The sequence below is a fragment of the Diuraphis noxia genome, unplaced genomic scaffold (assembly GCF_037042655.1).
Source record: "Diuraphis noxia isolate RWA-SAM2 unplaced genomic scaffold, SU_Dnox_SAM2 contig0001, whole genome shotgun sequence".
In the NCBI taxonomy this organism is placed as follows: domain Eukaryota; kingdom Metazoa; phylum Arthropoda; class Insecta; order Hemiptera; family Aphididae; genus Diuraphis; species Diuraphis noxia.
Genome location: NW_028301711.1, coordinates 89,576,629 through 89,600,008, shown reverse-complemented (window position 1 = coordinate 89,600,008; position 23,380 = coordinate 89,576,629). Strand labels below are relative to the sequence as shown.

General features: G+C 28.2%; 1 protein-coding gene across 1 annotated transcript in view; it reads left to right on the top strand.

The window, feature by feature from the left end:
• Positions 1 to 23,161, top strand: part of wb (wing blister) — a 69,885-nt gene extending 46,724 nt beyond the window's left edge. The window contains exons 3-50 of the mRNA XM_015518971.2: positions 3,576 to 3,824; positions 3,909 to 4,154; positions 4,435 to 4,659; positions 4,995 to 5,144; positions 5,236 to 5,394; positions 5,464 to 5,607; positions 5,718 to 5,984; positions 6,144 to 6,379; positions 6,458 to 6,683; positions 6,784 to 6,998; positions 7,060 to 7,247; positions 7,856 to 7,965; positions 8,041 to 8,218; positions 8,330 to 8,436; positions 8,510 to 8,690; positions 8,766 to 8,905; positions 8,970 to 9,197; positions 9,263 to 9,514; positions 9,634 to 9,810; positions 9,867 to 10,039; positions 11,587 to 11,721; positions 11,784 to 12,042; positions 12,103 to 12,299; positions 12,357 to 12,550; positions 12,656 to 12,909; positions 13,000 to 13,111; positions 13,503 to 13,647; positions 13,734 to 13,881; positions 13,945 to 14,109; positions 14,175 to 14,329; positions 14,408 to 14,546; positions 15,199 to 15,430; positions 15,497 to 15,670; positions 15,740 to 15,906; positions 15,965 to 16,132; positions 16,190 to 16,638; positions 16,695 to 16,863; positions 16,927 to 17,092; positions 17,248 to 17,489; positions 17,553 to 17,696; positions 17,780 to 17,839; positions 17,903 to 18,246; positions 18,326 to 18,626; positions 18,691 to 18,822; positions 18,898 to 19,047; positions 19,115 to 19,271; positions 21,209 to 21,571; positions 21,729 to 23,161. Coding sequence (XP_015374457.2) covers positions 3,576 to 3,824; positions 3,909 to 4,154; positions 4,435 to 4,659; positions 4,995 to 5,144; positions 5,236 to 5,394; positions 5,464 to 5,607; positions 5,718 to 5,984; positions 6,144 to 6,379; positions 6,458 to 6,683; positions 6,784 to 6,998; positions 7,060 to 7,247; positions 7,856 to 7,965; positions 8,041 to 8,218; positions 8,330 to 8,436; positions 8,510 to 8,690; positions 8,766 to 8,905; positions 8,970 to 9,197; positions 9,263 to 9,514; positions 9,634 to 9,810; positions 9,867 to 10,039; positions 11,587 to 11,721; positions 11,784 to 12,042; positions 12,103 to 12,299; positions 12,357 to 12,550; positions 12,656 to 12,909; positions 13,000 to 13,111; positions 13,503 to 13,647; positions 13,734 to 13,881; positions 13,945 to 14,109; positions 14,175 to 14,329; positions 14,408 to 14,546; positions 15,199 to 15,430; positions 15,497 to 15,670; positions 15,740 to 15,906; positions 15,965 to 16,132; positions 16,190 to 16,638; positions 16,695 to 16,863; positions 16,927 to 17,092; positions 17,248 to 17,489; positions 17,553 to 17,696; positions 17,780 to 17,839; positions 17,903 to 18,246; positions 18,326 to 18,626; positions 18,691 to 18,822; positions 18,898 to 19,047; positions 19,115 to 19,271; positions 21,209 to 21,571; positions 21,729 to 21,877 — 9,321 coding nt within the window. The 3' untranslated portion in view covers positions 21,878 to 23,161. The remainder of the gene's footprint in view (positions 1 to 3,575; positions 3,825 to 3,908; positions 4,155 to 4,434; positions 4,660 to 4,994; positions 5,145 to 5,235; positions 5,395 to 5,463; positions 5,608 to 5,717; positions 5,985 to 6,143; positions 6,380 to 6,457; positions 6,684 to 6,783; positions 6,999 to 7,059; positions 7,248 to 7,855; positions 7,966 to 8,040; positions 8,219 to 8,329; positions 8,437 to 8,509; positions 8,691 to 8,765; positions 8,906 to 8,969; positions 9,198 to 9,262; positions 9,515 to 9,633; positions 9,811 to 9,866; positions 10,040 to 11,586; positions 11,722 to 11,783; positions 12,043 to 12,102; positions 12,300 to 12,356; positions 12,551 to 12,655; positions 12,910 to 12,999; positions 13,112 to 13,502; positions 13,648 to 13,733; positions 13,882 to 13,944; positions 14,110 to 14,174; positions 14,330 to 14,407; positions 14,547 to 15,198; positions 15,431 to 15,496; positions 15,671 to 15,739; positions 15,907 to 15,964; positions 16,133 to 16,189; positions 16,639 to 16,694; positions 16,864 to 16,926; positions 17,093 to 17,247; positions 17,490 to 17,552; positions 17,697 to 17,779; positions 17,840 to 17,902; positions 18,247 to 18,325; positions 18,627 to 18,690; positions 18,823 to 18,897; positions 19,048 to 19,114; positions 19,272 to 21,208; positions 21,572 to 21,728) is intronic.
• The last annotated feature ends 219 nt before the right edge of the window (positions 23,162 to 23,380 follow it).

Here is a 23,380-nt window from a genome sequence, read left to right as displayed (position 1 = left end):
AGTCAAATTAATTTTTTTTATAAGTTTTTTAAATTAAATTTTTAATCATTATTATAAATAATCTTAGGTAATATACATAATTTTTATTTATTTTTGTAAGAAATCATTTATTTATATTTTTTAAGAAAAATAAATCAAACTTAATTTAAAATATTTATTAGATAATAAAAATTTAATTGACATTCTGGTTAACATTTTTATTTATTTTATTTTATTTTAAAAGTATTAATTAAACAATACTAAAAATAAAGTTTCAATTATTCATCTTAAAAATTATAAATAAATGATTTCTTACAAAAATAAATAAAAATTATGTATATTACCTATAAAAATGATTTATAACAATGAATATAAATATAAATTTAAAAATAAAAGTTATAAAAAAAATTACAACAAATTTTAAATAAATAATTAATTAAATCAATTAATTAAAATATTATAATTCATAAATAAAAGTAATATGCCAACTTCACGAGTAACTCCCATTTTGGTTTTTTGACTTCAATCCAGTGACAATATAATAAAATCCATTAAATATAAAACACCACATTTAGAAATCTTGCTCTTAATCCCTACCAAATGTAAACTAATTTTCTCTAAATGATATTGCATTTATGCTGCATCCACTCAGAATCTAAAAATCGTTGATCTGTTTATATTAACACTTCTAAAAAAATTGAAATTTTAAAAATTGATATATAATAAGCAACTTGACTTAGATAATTTGTATTAGCGAATTTTTGAAAAATCATTTTGGTATACTTACAATCCCGATCGTCTCAAAACAAGCGCACTACAAACATTTTTTTTAAAGATACAAGTAAATCTATTTTTGAAGATAGCAAATTAAAAAATTAATTAAAAACAAAATTGGCATTAAATAAAACAAAAATATGTTTTATTTTGAAATGATGTAGTATTTTCCAATTATTTATCAATTTAAAAAAATGTTTTTGAAAATCTAAATTCAATAAAAAATATTCAATTGAAAAAAATCTTAATCGAATAAAACATATCTAAATATTAATATTAAATATTAAAACAACCCATATTTTATTAGAAAAAATAAAAATAAAAAATACATATTACTTAACAAAAAAATTCGTAAGTATTTGATAAATAATTTACATTCAATAAAAAATGTTTGATTAAATAGTACAAATCTATATTTAATAAAATAATTTTAAAAGTAAAAACAAATCAAAATAGAAATAAAATCTTAAAAAAAAATTCAAATAAAAAACTATATTTAATAAGATAAATCCATATCGAAATATACAATAAATTTATATTATTTAATAAAAAAATAACTTACAAAAAATTTTACATAATTGAATAACACAATTTTACATTAATGAAAAAATATAATTAAAATTAGATTGAAAAATCCTATTTGAAAATAAAAATGTCAATTAAATAAAAAAAAAATTGTATGTATAAAAATATATTTTTAATAAAAAATCTTAAATTAATATATAATAAAAAACGCCTTGTTGTATTAAAAATCTATATTTAATATCTGAAAATAAGTCAAAATATTTGTAAAGTTGTACGATCTTCAGGAAATGCCGATAAAAATAATTGGCGAATAAATTATGTTAAGTATTACATACGGTTATTATATTTTTTATATTCCAATTAGTTAATTTTTTTATTGAATACAGTTTTTTATTATAGATTGGGCCCGGAATTGTATGCGTTAGCAAATTTTTATTTATTAAATTAAAAAGTAGCTTGGTAAGATACAATGTTGAATCTTTACCTAATGTGTTGGTATGCAAAATTAAATGTTGCATAGTTTTGCATATTTGGAACATTTTTAATTTTTATGCATACTTTAGCATTTTTCTAAAATAAAATGCATATTTATGAAAAAATAGTACCTATTATGTTATTAATACTAATATTTAATCCTATGTCATATGTAAAACCCGTGGATGTGAAAAGAAAAAATTTGCCTGAAAATCTAAGTGCATTTTTATTTGAAAATGTACCTAAGTCTTTAGTAGTTAAATGTAACTCTCCGTGTAATTTTTAAATATTATAAAAATATACTAAATTTGTTTTATTTGATTTTCATTCATGAATTTTTATTTAGATGAGAGAATGTTCAAATTGCAACATACTAATGAATATATCATACAAAATACAATTAAATTATATCAAATTGGCAATTAGTACATTATTTTGTTATTAATATACCTTATTAATTATTTAAGGAGTTATATACATTTTTAAACTAAATATATTTAATTAAAATTCATTTTCGTTCACATATTTTTGCATATTTGAATGGAAATCAGTACATATATTATATGCATGCATATTTCTTACATTTTTAGTGCATATAATTCCGGGCTCTAGCTTATAAGTATAAATCAAAACTATACTGAAACTACAATACGCTACGATACCAATAATGAATATTATCATCAGACGTATTACTGTCATAATTTGAACTATTATAATATTATTAATTATTTCCTTCGCTCAAAACATTATTTAATATGTTTACATACAGTTTATCTTCTGTTGAAGTATTTTAGGTAAAATTTGAAACGATCCACGACTCTCTATCTATATGCATTGTTTTATTTTACTGACATTTTAAGTTCAAATTTGGACGAACTTATGTATTAAAACCTAGAATAACGATTTTTCTAATTTGTTTTTTTAATTTAATAGTATTATTCGTGGATACTTAGGATTTTTAGAGTATCTTATTATATTGTAAATAGTACAGCAATTGTAAAATAAATTACTAAAATTCGCAATAATATCATCAAATTTACATAGTCATATTAGGTATAGGTTGACAAAACCGTCTTCAACTGGAATCGTTTTTCGTATACAATGATAATTAAATTCAATGTAGCGAGTTTCTTGAAACCAAGTATACAGCATAGCATTACCAATTTACCCTTTTTTTTATTTATGCTACCTAAAAAAAAAATTTAACGCATTGCAAAATACATATCAACAATTTTGTATATTATAAAATATTGTTCAACATTGATATATCCACAAATTATTTTATCATAAGTTAAAATTATTATACTTTACCTAATATAATAGGTGCTAAAACTAATTTTTATATATTAAGTAGGTATAATAATAATATTACTGTACTTATATTACCGGAATATTGAAGTATAAAAAGCCAACTATGTTATGATAGTTAAATGTAATTTGAATTATGCAACATAAGATAGTTAGTCAACTTTCATTCATTTATTAAAACTTGGAGCCTTATATATGTATTGATTTTTACCTTTTTTCTACAATCTACATTTTGGATAATCATTCAAATGTTATTTTTTAGTTTTATTTTAAAAACAAACATATTTAAAATTAAAAAACTATATGCTAGACTGCTAGAGTTTATTAAGTGCATAATTAGTGTTATAGTTTACAATCGTCATTGTCATTTAAACCGTTTTACCCTTGGTCCTAGATTTTAATAAAAATCTAAAGCTTTTTTATTTCATCATCTACAAAACATGGTCTCAATGAGCCAACCATTAAGCTGATTAAATATTTCACTATTTTTATACGCAGTGTACTTTTTATTACAGATTTATCAAGTGTCATATATTATAATGAAATTTGGTATTTCGTCAAGACCCGGAAACTGGATTCTAGAGAGGTCAACAGATGGTGGTGTAAAATACAAACCGTGGCAGTATTTTGCCATTAATGGCGAGGAATGCATTCAGAAATATGACGTTCAGCCAGCATTCAACAAGGATAAAATAGTGCAAATCTACCGAAACGCCACTTGCATTACATCATTTTCTCGGTTCAAACCTCACGAAAATGCTGAAGTAAAATAACAACATTTTATATGAATATTATTTTAATACTTATTATTTTACACTACATTTTTTAAATAAATGCTTATTTAATAGATTCACATAAATCTGCTAAAAGGACAGAACAGCATGAACTTAACGTCAACTGAAATATTAGAGTTTTCTGCGGCCCAACACATACAAATGAGAATGCAAAAAATAATTTTACCCAATGACAAGATGGCAATGTTGGATAATTCATTTAAACGCAAACTGTTCTATTCAATCAAAGATATATTCATTGGGGGGAGGTGCCTTTGTAATGGGCATGCAAAAAAATGCAAGCAAATGTCAGAGAATACTGTAAGTTTTATTACATTTTTTAATTATTATTAATTTTGTTCCCCAATACATAACTAACAATATAAACATATTTTGTTTTCAAAAAATAAATTCTTAAAACATTTGAACAAACATTTTTGTTTTTAGGTAATATTTTTTGCTTTTCTAAATTATAATATACCTATCAACTAATCAGTATAATATGGGTAGATTAAGCATCATTAATAACTAATAATCTAACTATATTCAATAATCTATATTTTATTTTTTTTAACAATAACCCTCACCAATTATTTGTTAGGAACCTAGTTGCGATTGCCTTCATAACACTTGTGGCCCAAATTGTGACAGATGTTGTCCAATGTACAACCAGCGCCCGTGGAGATCAGGTCCGGTGATATGTGAAAAATGTCAATGTCATGGTCACGCTACTGAATGTCAATATGACCCAATTGTTGATGAAGAGAAATCTAGCCTGGATATCTACGGAACTTATTCAGGTGGTGGAATCTGCATCAATTGTTCAGTAAGTTATATAAGTTTTTGGAGATGAAATCCAGGAATCCGTTATTTATTGCCTGTATAATTCTATAAGCATAGGTGCAATTCCAATAAAAAAAAGAGATTGTTTAAGCTCTACATTTTCTGGACGTTCACAGTCAGATAATTTTTTTTCTGATATTCTAGTACTATGATGACGAGCTGTTTATTATTTTTTTTTTATAAACAGAAGTTTTGATACATAAATACTAAGACTATGGAAGGTGCTAATCTTAAAATTGGGTGTGCTAATACCTCCTTAGCCCCTCCCCCCCTAATTGATTCTATGTGACTATAAGTGACAATTTTAAATGTTTATAGAAACATACAACGGGTACAAATTGCGAAGTGTGTGAACTAGGGTGGTATCGACCAATAGATGTTGAGCCCGATGACCCTGAACCATGTCTGCCATGTGAATGCCATCCTGACGGATCCGATGGCAACATTTGTATTCCCGATAAAGAAACGGTAAATACTTACTAGTTTTACTCACTACAGTTTAACGTTTAAAATTTGGACAAAATAACATATTTTTTAACTACTTTTATTTCACTTAAAGGGGATTGCACTATGTAACTGTTTGAAAGGTTATGGTGGTGCCAAATGTAATGAATGTGCACCTGGTTACAACGGATTTCCTAACTGTAAACCGTGCGCTTGCGATGAACGTGGAATTAAAACAGTGCCTTTGTCATGTGAAAGCCAATGCGATTGCAAGGTATTTTTGTTAGATGCATCTTAAATTTTAAGTATGAACAATATATCATACATGTATAATGTTATTTAGGAACACGTAACGGGAGAAAATTGTGAAAAATGTAAGATGGGATATTTTAATTTAAAATCCGAGAACCCAAACGGCTGTGAAAAGTGTTTTTGCTCTGGTGTGTCGTCGATATGCAAGACGGCTACAAATTTAAAAACAACTAGGGTAATTCAATATTTTGATTATTTTTAAAGTCGTATATATAATACAAGTTATGTATTTTGAATAAACTATTATAACTGTATGTAGAGTTAACGTTTAACCCTATGTTTTAGATCAAAGAAACTGAAGGATGGTTAATAACTGATTTAAAATTAACCAAAACCATATTCCCATCAACAGACCCGAGTACAGGACTCGCATTAATAAGCAGCTTTGATATACCAGTTGACGTTGACAGCTTTTATTGGCTGTCTCCTAGCCAATTCACTGGTAATAAGCTATCTGCGTATGGCTCTAGTTTATTCTTTAGTATTTCATGGGTGATAATGCGAGGTGATTCTAGCGGTAGACAAATGCTTGATCCAGATGTCATAATTATTGTAAGTACTAACTAATACAAATGCGTTATTATATTATGATTGTTACTGAATTCCTATCGTAATAATATAAATATTTTGTTTTGACGTTTAATTTGTGTGAATTTAGTTTATGATCTTAACTTCCTTTAGTGTTTTACAATGATATGCCTGTATTTTTAGGCAAAAGAAAACATTCTGATCGCATATGGTGGCAAAAACTTGAGATATTCCAACAATATTTCTGGTAACGTAAAGTTGACTGAAAATGATTGGTTTTATGTGACCAGAGATTTCAAAAATCTCGAAACACCTATTGATAACACTGAAGTGCCACGTGATGAATTTTTATCGATATTGTCTGATATTAAGCATATACTTATTAAAGCAAAATATCACACCAATCAAGTAGAATCGAAGTATATAACACCATACACAATAATGAGTAAAATATTGATTGTTTTATAAATGATATTCAAAATTTCAATTTATTTCAGTTTGATTAACGCGTATATGGATATTGGAGATATAAATGGAAGTGGAAAAATTATTGATGGTATAGAAAATTGCACATGTCCAATAGGATACTCGGGACTATCATGTGAAAATTGTGACTATGGTTATGTTAAACAAATTGATCCGTTTTCTACAAATATAATTTGTAAAAAATGCAACTGTCACAATCATTCACCAGAATGTGACCAAATATCTAGTCATTGTTCGGTAAATACAAATTTATTTTGTTAACGTGCATATTTACATTCAACTGTTAAAAACTAATGATAATAAATGTATAATAATAATATGATACACTACGTTATAGATATGTGAACACAACACAACTGGACCACAATGCAACGAATGTGCTATTGGTTTCTATGGAAATGCAATTGAGGGCACACCAAACGATTGCAAAAAATGTGCTTGTCCCCTGGATGAGAGTTCAAACAATTTTAGCCCTACTTGTAAATCGAATAGTGTAGGAGGTTATATTTGCACCGAGTGTCCCGAGGGGTACTCTGGTGATCATTGCGAAAAGTATAATTTTAAGCCAACATGCTATGATTAAAAAATTATCTACAACTTTTTTAATTTATAGATGTGCTCCATCATACTTTGGAAATCCATTAATAATTGGTTCTACATGTAAGCCATGTGATTGTAATGAAGCCCCTTGTGATAACTTCACCGGACAATGCATTAATTGTCTCGGAAACACAATTGGCTGGAATTGTAAAGAATGTAAACCTGGCCATTTTGGAAATCCCTTAATTTCCGACTGCAGACGTAAGTAGTACACACAATACACATAGGTTGTCATTCAATTATTAAAAATAAATAAACTTTTTAACCTAACTGGTTTAGGTATTCATTGTAATAATATATTATAACTTATAATATATTATTAGTTTATTACAATGAATATTATAACTTATAAGTTAGATTTTTTAATGAATTTAAAAATTAGATAATGAACTAAGTTAAATCATGTTTATAAATAATAAATATTAACTGTAACTTATCAATAAATAAATTACATTTTCGATTTATCAATAAGTACATAATAATTGTATTCATTTATTGAGTTGACACAGACTGTTAGTGGCACTCATTAGACACTGCTATTGAGGAAAAGATGATTAAAATTTCGAAAAAACGTTAATTTTTTTTAATTTTAATTTTGTTTAATTACTAAAATATGTTACCCATCTAGTAATTAAAATAATAATTAAATCAAATCAAATATTGACGTTATTTGCTTTAATTTTACATAATATACATAAATTAATTTTTTTCATCCATTTTTCTCGTAATTTATTAATATGAGTTATAACTATAAACATATATGTTATTTTTAAATATTGTAACTTACAACAAGTTATGTTTGTTAACAGCCTGTGATTGTAACACTGTCGGATCAGTTATAACTGATTCGTGCAATGTAGACACTGGACAATGTCAGTGCAAAGAAAATTTCACCGGTAGAACATGTGATCGTTGTATGGTACGTAATAAAATATTTTATTTTCTTAAGTAGAAGATTATTATTTAAATATTTTATAAACCAAATTGTTTACAGGATGGTTTGGGTAATATAACCGCGGGATGCGTAGAATGTAATTGTAATCATATTGGATCCATATCTGATTTGTGTGATCCTAGATCGGGATTATGCCCATGTAAAAAAGGTGTTACTGGAGTAAATTGTGATACATGTAGCGATGGTTTTCATTTTTTTTCAAATCAAGGTTGTATTGGTAAGTGAATTATTAGAGTACATTTTAATATTTTGAGTTATAAACATAGGAATCATAGTGAAGTATGTAATATATTGACTTTTTAATGATTATTATTTTTTTCAAACGCAGAATGTCAATGTAACAAAACAGGAAGCAACAATGATATATGCAATCCTATTACCGGTCAGTGTAATTGCCGATCAAATGTGATTGGGAATCATTGTGATGCTTGCAACGTAAGAATAGACAATTTTATGAAAAACATCATTATTAAATTTAATCGTGCCTAACAGTGATTTATTATCATAGGATGGTTTTTGGAATATTTCCGAAACAGGATGTCAAAAATGTAGTTGTGACAAAGTAGGTGCTATTAACGATTTATGTAATTCGGAAAGCGGACAGTGCGTTTGTAAGCTCGGTATAGGAGGTAAAAACTGCGATCAATGTCTTCCAAATTACTATGGATTTTCTATATTAGGTTGTTCAGGTAATAAAACTAAAGTATATATGTAATGATCTTTTTACAGCTACTCGATAAATATAATATTTAAAATTATTTCAGAATGTGAAATATGTGAAAAACCTGGACATATTTGCGATATGGATACTGGCAGGTGTGTGTGTCCTCAACTAACAGAAGGACCAAACTGTAGTCTATGTACAGCCAATGCTTTTAGATGGGAAATCAATAAAGGATGTCAAGTAAGGTTTCGATGATTTATTGCACGATACAAATTAAAATTGTCAAAAAAACTTTTTATTTCAGGAATGCCATTGTGATTCATTCGGAGCTTTTAACGGGTTATGCAATAATGAAACCGGATCTTGTGTTTGTCGAACTGGTTATGACGGTCCAAAATGTGATAAATGTTCTTTTGGTTATTATGGGTATCCAAGATGCCGACCATGTGCCTGTAACTATGCTGGAAGTGAACCAAACAAATGCAACGAAACTTTATGTGGATGTGATGAATTTGGGCAGTGTGAATGCAAGGTAATAATGTTTATGTAAAAAATTTACTATGTAACTTTAAAAAACTTTATTTGTTTTATGTCCAGATTAATGTTTATGGAAAACGATGTGATCAATGCAAAAATGGAACCTTTGGGCTTCATCCAATAAATACGGATGGGTGTATACCTTGTTTCTGTTTCGGGAGAAGCAACTCATGCACAGCAGCAGGTTTAGCATGGAATCAAATCAGATTATCGCAAACACGTACTTTATCCATTAACTATGATACAAATAATAATACTCTATACAGAGAGGGTGATTATCCAGTAAATACTCAAGAAATATGTTATATTAATGTAAGACTAATGTTTTTTTTTTAACCTTAGCATTTTATAAATGGAAGATACTGCCATTGTTAATGCTTAATTAGTTACTGTATAAATTTAAACATGAAACTTGTCGTTTATTTCTATAGCTAGCAAATCCAGATAGTACAGGATTAAAACCTAACAAAGATGAACGGAATCAACTAAATGTAACTAATAACCTTAGGGTTATACCTGGAACTATAAGTAATGTTGAGATTGGAGTGAAATATTTGTTTGATACGCCTGTATATTGGCAACTTCCTAAACGTTTTTGTGGAGATAAGGTTGATATTCACAAATATTGATTAAATTTGAAATAATTACCAATACTTTTAATTAGGTACTATCGTATGGTGGTTATATAAGGTTCACTATAGATGCCGAAGGAGGAAACACTCTTTTCCCTCAATCCATTCTAACTTCATACCCACTGATTCAGATTCAAGGTAATGACCATATAATTTTAGAACATTTCCCTGCAACCATCAATGTAGGGACAAGCCATCATGTAAGGTAAGGCAAAAAATATTTTAAATATTTGTTTAAATATAATCTATTGTAGGGTAATAAAAAACATCTAAATTCTATATTAAATATATTAATATTTATTACCTATTACGTTTTACCTATATATATTGCACACTAGCTGATCTTTATGCACTTCGTTGTCCGTTAGAAATACCAACTCCATATGATTCAAAATATGTTTAATTCGTCTTTTAATTTAGGTTTCAAAAACGCATTAATTTTATATATTATAGCTAATCCCGTTCACTTCGTTGCTCGTTAAAATATGTACGAACTTTATGTTATCCAAACTTTGTTCAATTAATTAATTTAATACTTAGTGTATGATGTTTATAACTCAAACACTTTCATTGATCATCTTAAATATAGAATTACAATTACCTGAGAGACACGCTTATATTACCTATGTTTTGTATGTGTGAGACATGCAGTATGTTTACAGGTAGGCAGATAAAAAATATAAAAATATAACTACAGCAGACCCCTAAAAATGCATACATATTTTTATAAATTATAAGTACAACATTTTCTACATAAGCATTCATTTTGATTCTGTTTTCTGTCCCACCCGGCGTTGCCCGTGCAGTAGGTAAATACTAAATACTTACTAAGTTACAGTTATGTGATATATATAAATTATGTTCAACACTTAAACAATTTGATTGGCATTCTTGATATTATATTTATTTTAATTGTTCAAAACCTCCCTGTATACAATATTAATTAGATGTCATGTTATCATATTTTGGTACCAAAATATATTGTTTTTCACATAGATATAATGATATAAAATATTTTATATCTATGGTTTTTCAGGAGTTTCAATCCGATATAAGCCCACATATAATTGCCTATGGAAAAAACACTGCTCTCTCAGGTCAATGACCACCTGAGAAATTCTTGACCCTAGGACTTATTAATAGTGAGAGATAAAGAGATCTTGATGGGATACATTAGCTTTTTAAATTGTATGAGTAAATCCGTCGGAATCTTGGGTATCCGTGGAATATAAACCAATTGTCTTACCTCTAACCCTTGGCCCTGTTAATATACTAGCCACGATTATATTCAACCGCAACTCTTTTATTAGCAGCCTTATGTCATTATACATTTTTAAAGAGCTCAAGTTTCTTAATAGCATGATTTGAATGTGAACTTTTAATATAAGGTCGTGATGAAGTAAGTCAGAAGTGCTCAAAGAATTTAAAAATTCTTGAAGATAGTGCACTGTATCCTCAATATTACACGCCCTGTCAATAGACTATTGTAACATAACATAAAAAAACACTATTGTATTTTTAACTCGGTCATTTTAATTATTAATTTCTTTAATTTTTTAATTAATAATTAACTTTATCGAACTAGATTTTGTCACTCACAATGAATGTGGCTTTCCATTGGTGTAAAAATTTTTGTAATCGGTTCAGTAGTTCCTGGGATTACCCTCAACAACGTCATTACTTGACTTCTCTTTATATATTAGTATAAATAAATAGCTACACAGTACATAATATATCATATATATTCTATAGGTTACACGAGTCTTTATGGCAAATCAAAAATAATCCTAGCGCCAAAGTCAGTAGAGAAATACTTATGATTGCACTACAAAATATAAAATATATATTTATCAGAGCTACTGATTCCGTAGATTTCACTACAGCAACGTAAGTTAATGATAATTAGTAAAACTAGTGTCTATTTTCTATATTATGATTTTTTATTATAGTTTAAAAGATGTTACTTTAGACACTGCTATAATGTCTCAAAAGAAAACTAACCAATTATCTGCTTCTCAAATTGTTGAAGTATGCGATTGTCCACCTGAATATAATTCTTCATCTTGTCAAGATCCAAGCTTGGGATACTTTCGTTATTTCAACACTTCAGTAAGTGCAACGATAATAATACAGACTGTTGGTGAAGCTCGGCAATGTGAATGCAATGGAAGGTCATCCATCTGTGATGTTGACACTGGAAATTGCAAAGTAAGTTATTTACAATGATGTATGTTTCACAACTCAAAATAATTAATATACGTTTTACAGAATTGCACGCATAACACTGGAGGTGCCCATTGTGATGTATGTGCGGAAGGGTATTATGGTGACCCATTTACCAATGGTTGTAAACCATGTCCCTGTCCATCAGTTACAAAAAATTATGCTCAATCGTGTGATGTTGATTTTGACGGGAAACTAATATGTCGTTGCAAACAAGGTTATAAAGGAAGCATGTGTGATCAGTAAGAATTAATGGTATTTCTAATATATTATAAACTTTCTAATAAAATTCACTATAGATGTGAATATGGTTGGTTTGGATACCCAAGAGAAGAAGACGGAAAATGTGAACCATGCCAATGTAATAAATTTGGCATAGTAAGTGATGAATGTCACGAAGAGACCGGTCAATGTAACTGCATGCCAAATATAACTGGTAGAGATTGTTCGGTTTGTCAAGATAAACATGTTTTGACAAGTAAAGGATGCACACGTGAGTTTATACTATGTTTTCAATAATTATTTATACATACATATATATATATATATAATAATAAGTATACTTATATGTTATATTAATATATTGAAATTCATAAAGCATGTGAAGATAAATGCATCGATACATTATTGGATCACGTATTTAAACAAATTAAAATGTTGAATGAAACAACTCTTCATCTGGCTGAAGGAATGATATCACCACCATGGTCACAACTATATTCTGCTAAAGAAAACATATCATTTTTAAATAAAATTATAAACTCATCAAGTCAAGAAAATATAAAATTAATTAGTCTTTTCGATGAAGTTGACCAAAATCTTAAAAAGAAATTTAAGTACGCTTTCGTTAAGGTACACTATTAAGTATAAAATTTCAAAATTGTTTTTAAGTTCAAGTAGATAGTACATATCTACATATCCATCAAATACTTTATTTTCCAGGCTAAGAAATTATTGAAGTCATCCCAATCTAACGAAAATGAAATACAACCTCTTCACGAGTTGGCTAAAAACAAGTTAACCAACAGCGTTGCTCTAGAAAGAGAAGTAGATGGTATGTGATATCCTTAGAATTGCGAATTAGGAAATCATTGATATTCTTATTTTCAATATAATTTTATGTTGCGTAAAATGTATTGAAAAACATTTGTATTTCTGAATTATATTTGATATATTTATTTTCTAATTCAAAACTCATTATAATGTATAAGTAGGTTGTAATCGCTTATTTTCTGTGGATTTTCAAATTTAAATTTAATGAATAGGTACAAAGTTGTATAAACTTTTACAAATAATTTCTATAAAGTTCATTAGAAAAAATAAAATTTGTGAGATTAGCAAAATTATAGAAATGTTTTATTTGTATACATTATTTCTGCTCCTTTTTTATTGTTTTGAGCTTTTAATTACTGAACTTAAATTATGATTTAATTCATTATTTTCAGAATTAGTTAACAGTTTGCAAAGCTATAGTTTTGAAAATAGGACTCATGTAAATATAATAAGCACTATGAGAGAAGCAAAAAATTATCTTAGCAAAATAAATAATATTGATTTTGGTCCTTCGATTGATCCAAAAGCGATACTCAGGTATTTTAAAACTTATTTTATGCATAAATAAAACATAATTGGGAATTATTTTTTACTTAACATACAATAATATATGATTTATATAGAACATGTTCAGACGCAATGCAGAATTTACAGTTAAATACAGGAAGTCAAGCTCAAACCATTAATCTTCGACATAAATTTGAATCCTTATTAAATCAAGTGAAGGATTTTGATAATATATTATTGAATCTTTCGGATACTTCAGAAATAGTAATTATAAATTCTTTAAAATATATCTATCCTATTTTAACATTATTTCTCAAAAATAAATAGACGGTACAATTGAAACGACAGAATTTCGATTCATTAAATGATCTCAATAAAATGATAGAAGATATAAATCATCTCGATTTAACCTTTACCACAATACAAGGAGATACCGAAGAATTGCTGAAAGAAGCCAAAGAAAATTATTTTTCATCTTTAGATAAATTTGAGGTGGATATCTATAAAAACAGTAGTGTGAAATCGCTATCATATTGTATCTTAATATAATTTTTTAGGAATTACTATCAATCAAACCAAAATTGAAAAACATCCAGAGTAAATTTAATAAAGGAAAAGACTTTAATCCTCGATTTGACGACGATGAACTTTTAGTTAATTCGGCTGAAATACATGCTAATTTTCTTTTCCAGACTGCTCAAAAATATGCAGAGTAAGGTTTATTTACGTATAAGTAAATTAAAAATATAAAAAATTAAATACCTAATAATTAATTATTTTATTTTAATAGGCTATTTAAACCAATTAGACATGATGCAAATATTGCTCTTGAAGCAAGCAATGCTTATTTAAATATCGTCGATGTCCTCCAACTAGCTCGTAATGCAGCAATTAATGCTAGTATATTAGCTGATACATCGTTCAAAACAGTAAGTATTAAATCATTCTGAATAATAGTATTGACTATAAATACTTGTATAATAGTACTATAATATATTTATAATCAATGATAATGGTTATATTATTCATAATCAATAACTTAGTATCTATTATATCTATTATCAACTCCAATAGTCTATATTTTAAATTGTGTACAAATAGTACAATTTAATAATAATACTCGTATAGAAACATATTTATGATTCCTATAATATTAGATATACTAAATTCAAAATACTTACTCATAAATAATTTTATATTAAGTGGTTAAGGTAATTTTCATTACTTGGGTGCCGTTATTCTTGATCATGGTATGTATACATTTTATTGGATGGATTTTTAAAAATATACGAACGTATGTTACCTAAAAATGTCATCATATTATTTTCATTTTTTTACAATTCTTTAATTTTAGCTTTTAATCATATTTTTACCTACCGCATTTCATTTATATATATATATATATATAAATTCTCATGATCGGGTTATTATTTTTATTTTATAACCACTAATATTATTGTAGCCCGTTATATACGCACAGAAATTAATCCTGATGAATATTTAAAAAGCTTAAAATTTGTAGGTATATATATGGGAATCACTAATTTTATAAACATATTGTATTTTATTTTTTATGTTTAGGCATATCCAGGAGTTTATCAAGAATCTTTAATTGATAAAGCAAAATCAGCTGAAGAGTTATCCAAACTGACCTATAAAAGTACAACTGATATCAAGAATATTGTTGATTCAATTCAGTCAGATTTTGATCTACAAGTTGATGAAATTGAAACCGTTAAAAATGACATGAAACAAATCGTGAAAAATGATAATTTAAATTCAAAACAAATAACAGAACTTGAACAATCAGAAGGTATTTAAATAAATCTATCTTAAGTCTCTTGACTAAACTTATTTTGATTAACTTGTTTTAAAAAAGGAATGAACATGGAACTCAACAATAAAGAAGACGTTGATCAATTAGTAATTGCTTCGAGTAATGTTGAGACTAAAATCAAAAATATTCAAGAAAACATTGACAATAAATTACGACCCGTTTTGGCTCAATTAAATGAAGAAGGAGAACCAAGTCTAACAATCGCACAAGATAGAAGTATTATTTCAACAACCCGTGGTTAATTTAATTATTAATATTATTAATTACTTTTATATATTTTCTTAGTTGATGAAACTGAAGAAGACGGGAAAAAAGCCATTGACATGCTCAGTCGAATCGTCAAAACCTCTGAAGATTTTAGTAAGAAAGTAGCTGCTTGGAATCATTCTATGAATGCTAAGCTTGAAGCTCTGCGGAATAAAATAACTAAAGCTCATCAAATCGCTGATGGTGTAAGTTGATATGCAAATGAATTCGATTAAATTTTAAGATATTTATTTATTCTTTTAGATTCGAATATCGATATCTGGTCAAGAAAACGGTACTGACAATGCGTGTATTCGTACTTATCAGCCTAAGTTTTTGGAGCCTAGTACAAGAACTACAATTGTATTGTCTTATGCTATAAACTCTAACGAAAGAGACGCTTTGTTATTTTATCTCGCTAGTAAAACTACGGTACGTCCATTTAAATCTGTTCATCTATTTATATGTAAAATAATCTTTGTGTTATAGGGTGATTTTGTTGCAATCGAAATGGTGAACCGTAAAATACGTTTTGTTTGGGATGTGGGTGGTGGAATCGGTGAAATTACACATCCAATGCACATACAGACAGCTAGCGATCTAAATAATGATCAACACTGGTATAGAATCGAAGCCGAAAGAATACACAACCTAGGTAAATTGCTGATCAGACCACAAGTAGTACCTAATGGGTCATCTCTAGCCATGGGTTCACCACACACAAATATGTCCAGTGCAGGAATGGGACGTTTGGATATAAATTCTGATGATCAGATATGGATAGGGGGGATAGACAAAGCACCACTACCGTCGTACTTACACTCTAGACAACATGGATTAATAGGATGTTTACATCAAGTTTGGCTTGATGGTCGGCCCGTGGGGCTTTGGAATTTTAAATCACAACCATCGGGGACTTGCTCCGCCTGTATTGAAGGGTACTTTTTATTTTAAAGAGATCGACGGCATTTATTAACTAAAATTAATATTACAGTGCAGAAGATTTAGTCGATGATGGATCCTATAGATTTTTCGGGGATGGATACGCTGTATTACACTATGATACTACAACTACTTACAATAAATATTTATTTAGTGTTTCTCTAAGTTTCAAAACATTTGATGAACGATCTCTACTATTTCTTGTCGAAGGTTCACAGCCGGTAAACATAATAATTTTATCTATTAAGACAAATGCTTATATAATGAAGTTTATTTTGTCGTAGGATCAATATATAGAAATACGAATACATGATGGTAAAGTTGTATTCCGAGTTAGTTACTCTGGATATTCCCTTCTTGAAATATCCTCGACCAGCCGATACAATACGGGAAGTTGGACTAAACTAGAAGCTACTCGATACTTTGATCGAAAAAAGAAGTTAGAAAAAGGTAAATAGAATAAACAACAAAATTAAGGTGGCTATTTTATAAAGTTTGATTCATATGCCAATTTACTTGGCATCAAACATTTGTTCGAAATAATACAGTTTTAATTGGCTTAAAATTTATACTAATATATGGATGATAATTTATTTTGATTTAAGGTGTTTTAAAAGTGGGTGGAGAATCAAAAGAAGGTGTACCATCTCCTCCACCAAATCAAAATGACATACCAGATTTATCAGAATCTGAATATATGGTTGGTGGCGTTTCTCCTGGCTTTAAATCTATAAGTGGCTTACCCAAATCGTTTTTGGGATGTATGTCGGATATACAAATTGCTCAGCAAGGATACAATCCAATGAGAGGAATATCTTGGGGCGTCCAACCAACTTGTTCAGATAAAGTATGATTTAATTTTATTAAAAATATAGTGTCTTAACATATAGAAATATGTTTAAAATTACAGCCGTTGACTGTAGTGGGATTTTATGGAAATGGTTATTTGGAGCTGGTATCACACACACTCAAAAAGAAAGCATCATTTGGGTTCATGTTTGCCACATTGCAACAAGATGTGCTATTGATGTTATCTACAACAGATTCATTAGTTGTAAGTAATTATGGAATCTATACATATTTCTGAATTTCTACGAATTATGTTTTTTTATTACTAAAAATTTGATATAATTTCAGCCTGGAGTAACTAATACAAGTGACAACCTTGAAGAAATAAATAATAATATCGACCAAGAAGTAATTTTGAAATTTATATCTAGTATTATTAGATTATAATTTGTGACTGTAATTTTGTTTCAGAACAAGCAAAACTACTACTCAGTCAGTTTAAGAAGAGGTCAAGTAGACATTCGAATAAATGCGGGACGTGGGGAAGTTAGACTTGCAAGTGAAGGATTTGAATTTGGTGATGGTAAATATCACTCCATTATGGTGACCAAAAATGGAAAAAAGTTAGAGCTACGCATCGACGACGTTCTGCATTCATCCTCGTCATTGCCTGAAGGGGTGAATATCGTTAAGGCACCTGGTACAGCTGGAGGGCTATTTTTGGGAGGATTGCCAATAGAAATAAATACGACTGGGAAAGCAGTGTCTAGCGTTCCATTGATTGGTACTATCAAAGATGCTATTTTCAATGATCAGTAAGTAAAAATACAATTGTTACCAAGTTAACATATTCCATAACAAAATATTGTCATCACTTGTTTTTATGTCATAAAGACTCCTGTTTTTTGATTCACCGATCGAGTTTGAACACGCTGCTCTTGGACAACCAGGGCCAGTGCCACAAAAAGATAATAATGTTTTCAGTGAAATCGCCTCAATGACATCGCCTGAAAAATCAGTTGGCTGCATGAAAGAAGGAAGTTATTCACTTGAACCTGGCGCAGTTAAATTTGGAGACAATCCAAACAGCTATGTGCTCGTTACGTTTGGTAAACGACACAACATGCAGAAAAACTTTAAAATGGACTTTAGATTTAGGAGCTTCTATCCAAACGGACTGATATTTATGTTGATTGTAAAGAAAATAATATTTTATGTTTTAGTTTATGTATCGTAGTAAACTTATTGTTGATTATTAGGGAACACGTGGGAAGCAGACAAATTATTTATTGATGCATTTATATAATGGTCGTGTGCAGTTAGTTCTGAAAACGCGGAAAAGAGTTGAAATATCCACCCAAGCTGTATTTAACGATGGAATATGGCATAAGGTATTTGATTGAAAAAAGCATCATGTAAAATAGGTAAATTCTAATTTCATAATTAATTTGCATTTTGTACAATAGATTCAATTGGTAAAAGAGAATAAGACGTTGAATTTTGTGATTGATTCAATTCCACAAGAAAAATTAAATTTTACCAAAAAACTTAGTATTGGAAATACCATGTACGTGGGTGGTATTCCAGATAAAGACATTCAGCTACCAGAATCGTTGGTATGTAAATCAATTTTTAAGTTCTTATACTCACTATTTCAAAAATACAATAAATTTATTTTTATAGAATGTCCAACCATTCAGAGGATGCATGCAAGGTTTTTCAATAAATCATCAAGAAGAAGAACTGGTAAGTGAAAAAGCAATACGAAACAAGGTCGGACAATGTTTTCCACAAGTTGAAAAAGGTTCATTTTTCCCTGGTGATGCATACGCCATTTATAGTAAGTCATTAAATATAATTTTAACATTATTTTTTTCTTGTCAAGTATCATATATTTAAAATTAATTATTGTTATATATTCATCAAACTAAATAAATAATATCAAATAAGTAAAAAGTAGAACTAAATAAAATATGAATAATAATAAAATTAATAACACATTAACATAATGGTAATTAGTATGGTAGTGTACATTGCGGATTAATTATAAATTGTCTTTTGTCGGGTATATAGCTGTGATTTAATATTCTAAAATTATTTCTAATAGCCAATAAAAATTTTAAAATTGTTTAATGTTTTCATAATTGGATTCGTAGCAGAAAACATATTAATTCAATTGAAATTTCTTCAATAAAATCCTAAAAATATATAATCTAAAATCTAAATCAAGGGTCATACCTATTGTCAGTAATATAACCATATGGCAGCACGTAGACAAATTTTATCCAATCTGCAGACAAAAGAATAAAGTGAAAACCATTAATATTATACGTTCTGTTGTTGTAATTTATCATTTTTTGGTTTTTCTTTTTACTGATTGCTCCAATTTTAATGTCCCGCGAACAATTTCAAGATTTATAATGTGGCCCTTCGAAAAAATGTATGTATTAAAAGTATTATGAACCCTGATCTAAGTTGTAATGATATGTTTTTGTTATGCATACATTTTTATTACGATCAATAAATTATTCTTGATTAGAATGATTTGACAAGAATAAATAATGAACTATATTCTTTTTTATTAAAAAATAATTCAACTGAGTTTCACGATAATATTTTTTTTAGATAGATACAATATTTATTTTTTTTTTTTTTAAGATATTAGAATGAGCGTTTACGTATATTTGGCTCGAAACGTACGTGGTTTTTAATTGAGATATTTAGGTTGGTTGGTCCATTTATATTTAGAAAAATTTAGTATTTTTAAAAGTATTTTTTTGTGAGAGAGATTATGAATTATTGTTTTAGTTGGTAAAATCAGTCTTATTTGTCAGTTAATAATTTACTGATGTATCTAGATCACTAATATTAGATCTTTTTGACATGCTATAATTTACGAAGTAGTACATGATAGTTGCGTATGATACTGAGAATTTTATTGAATTTTATTTTGTCCTCTTTATTGATCGGAGAATGCTATCAATTAGTATCTTCTAACTGGCTACTATAGTCAATGTTTTAACATTCCACCGATTGGTTGGTGTATCTAATGTTGAATTTTCTATATTTACAGCCTTTCTATGTTACGATGTTGCTTTGAATATTTTATTTGAAGTTTTACATGTATACAAAGACTTAATGTAAAAACGATTACGGTTTTATTTTTAACATAGTTACTTATTGCGGTCACATAAGTATTTCTAAACGAGCAGGATATTCGTGTTTATGTATTGATTTATTAGATATGAATACCTAACCTATACAATGATGATGGCAGATAATAGCGTATTATGGCTTGTCGCACAAGTCCTCCGCAATGCTCGCTACCTACTAAATAAGAACGTACGGAGACCTTAATTTTATTGTAGTGGTGGACCAAATTAGGTTCAGCCATTCAGATTCACCAAGCGTAGTTCGGCGCTAATTGACTTATAAAAACGAAAAGAACATAAGCTGTGATCAAGTAGGATAAACCGATCACCATCTACTTAAAAATGTACGTTCTTATTCTGAGGCGAATATAAGGTTGTTAGGTTACAAATAACCTGTACGCAGGGCACCAACAGAATCACGGCACGTTTTATTGTATTAATACCGTATTTATTTTGTGGAAATTTATTATGATTTTTAATTCATCTCTCTACAAAGTGTTAAACAAATTATATGAGGTATTAATACTTACTTAAAATTCTGAACATATAATACCTACTGTAAATACCATTATGAAATATTAGTAGGTAACGTTAAATTTTAATTATTCTTTTAAAAAAATTATAGAAAACAAATTTTATGTGGGAGCATTGTTGGAGATGTCATTGGAGCTAAAGACAACGCAGTCCACTGCGGTTCTTCTATCCGTGTCTGAGCCAGAAGGCTATCCAGCGTTGTCATTAGAGCTGAACCAAGGTAAAGTAATTATATCTGGTGATATGGGTGACCGCAGACCATTCCGCGTCGAACAAAGTTTCCAATCAGAATTTGCAATTTGTGACAACAAATGGCATCAGATCCAAGCATTTTACGTTGAAGACAAACTCACTTTAAAAGTCGATCAGTTTGAACAAAAATATTGGCTTCTTGACAACGGACACATAACCGGAGCACGTACGCACAGTCCTCTTTATATTGGTGGATTACCAGGTAAATACAACTCTTTAGATGTTTATAGTGTTGATAGTAGTGATATCGGTCAAAATAATTCAATCAAACATAAAAATATAATATGATTTATAATTTATAAATATTTTACCATAAATTACTTGTGCTTACGTAACGAATGTGTTAACGTTTTTTATAGACGCTGCGTCAAGTGGTACATTAGGAACTAGAGAAAACTTCAAAGGCTGCATACGAAACCTCGTCATTGGTGGCGAACGCACCGACTGGACAAACATGGCGGGTCTGCACAATATACTTTTGGGTTCTTGTCCACTGATTATCCAGTAACGCTATATACACCTAATGTCACCCTTTAACCTATTTTATTCAGTTTTTCATTATTAACGTATTTGGTCGTAGAACGTACCTAGATGCTATATTTATATAATATTAATCATTACGAGGAAAAACTATGTATCCTATTTTGTACATTGTACATAACTATAATTTTCCGAGACTGCGCTCCTCCGTACTTTTTTATGCACGGTGGATTTGACTTACATTTTTTTATTATTATTATTATTATTATTGTAAATACTCATACCTACCATATTTGAAATCAAAAGTATAATTTTTTTTTTTTTTAGTTTATTTTATAAGTATAACCTATATAAGTTTAGGTAATATATTATATTATATATTTTTTTCATTTTCATATCAATTGCATTATCGTTTAAATCCTTTAATTTTATGTTATTTTTTTTTTTAACTATTTTCACGTTTCATCAAGTGATACATAAGTCTTATATCAATCTGTTTTAAGCGTATATTTTAGTACATGAAATTTTACATCTATGAAATATAAGAAAAAGCAAAAATGATTTATGATTATATGTTCATCGCATATAATATAATGTACAATAATTTATCAACAAGTATAATTCCTACAAACAATTTATGATCAATAATTGTTCCATTATTTTTTTATTGTTCTTTTTTTGAAAAATAAGCAAACCGAAAATTATAAAAATATGTACTTCATAAATGTTGAAAAAATTTTCATTTTTATTATTGTTATTTTTTTTTTTAAATGTTCAACATTTCAAGTTTTTTTTTTAAATTTCTTATAAATACAATCTTATATTCATTGATTTTTTAGTTGTTATAAGAATACAATTTAAACTATAAAAAGTACCTATTAATAATGTGTACACTTACAAGCTTAAAAATCATAGTTTATTGATTTAATAATGCAATTTATCTTTCTGTATGCCTATTGATCAAAATATTTATATTATAATATTATATAGTATAAACAGACATGATTGCTTTTTCAAGAATAATTATGATCTGTAAATTCAGTAAAACAAACTAAATTAAAATTTCATTACATTTTTACATTTTTTATGAAACTATGACATTACCTATTTTTTATATAAATATATATAGACGCTTTAATAAATAGTTAGTCTAATAAAAAATGAATAACACACAATTCCCATAATAATGTTCTCAGTTCAATCATATATTTAATCTGTATATAAACTCCGAACAAGTTATAATTTTAGTTTGGAATGGATGTAATGAACGTTTAAATTAAAGTTACAAATTAAAATATTATGAAAAATCATACATATTATAAGATTCTTATTTTCCATATTGATCTATATTCCCGTCGGTGAGAGAACGTAGATTCCGTCTCAAGGTATATATATGTATATATGCATACAATAGCCATGCTATGCAGTCTACCGGTGGTTGTTACGTTTGTCAGGCATCGCTTGCATTTATTAAGGAAAGGGAATGCTTAGCAACATACGAATCCATAACCTACGAATCAACGCCAACTTG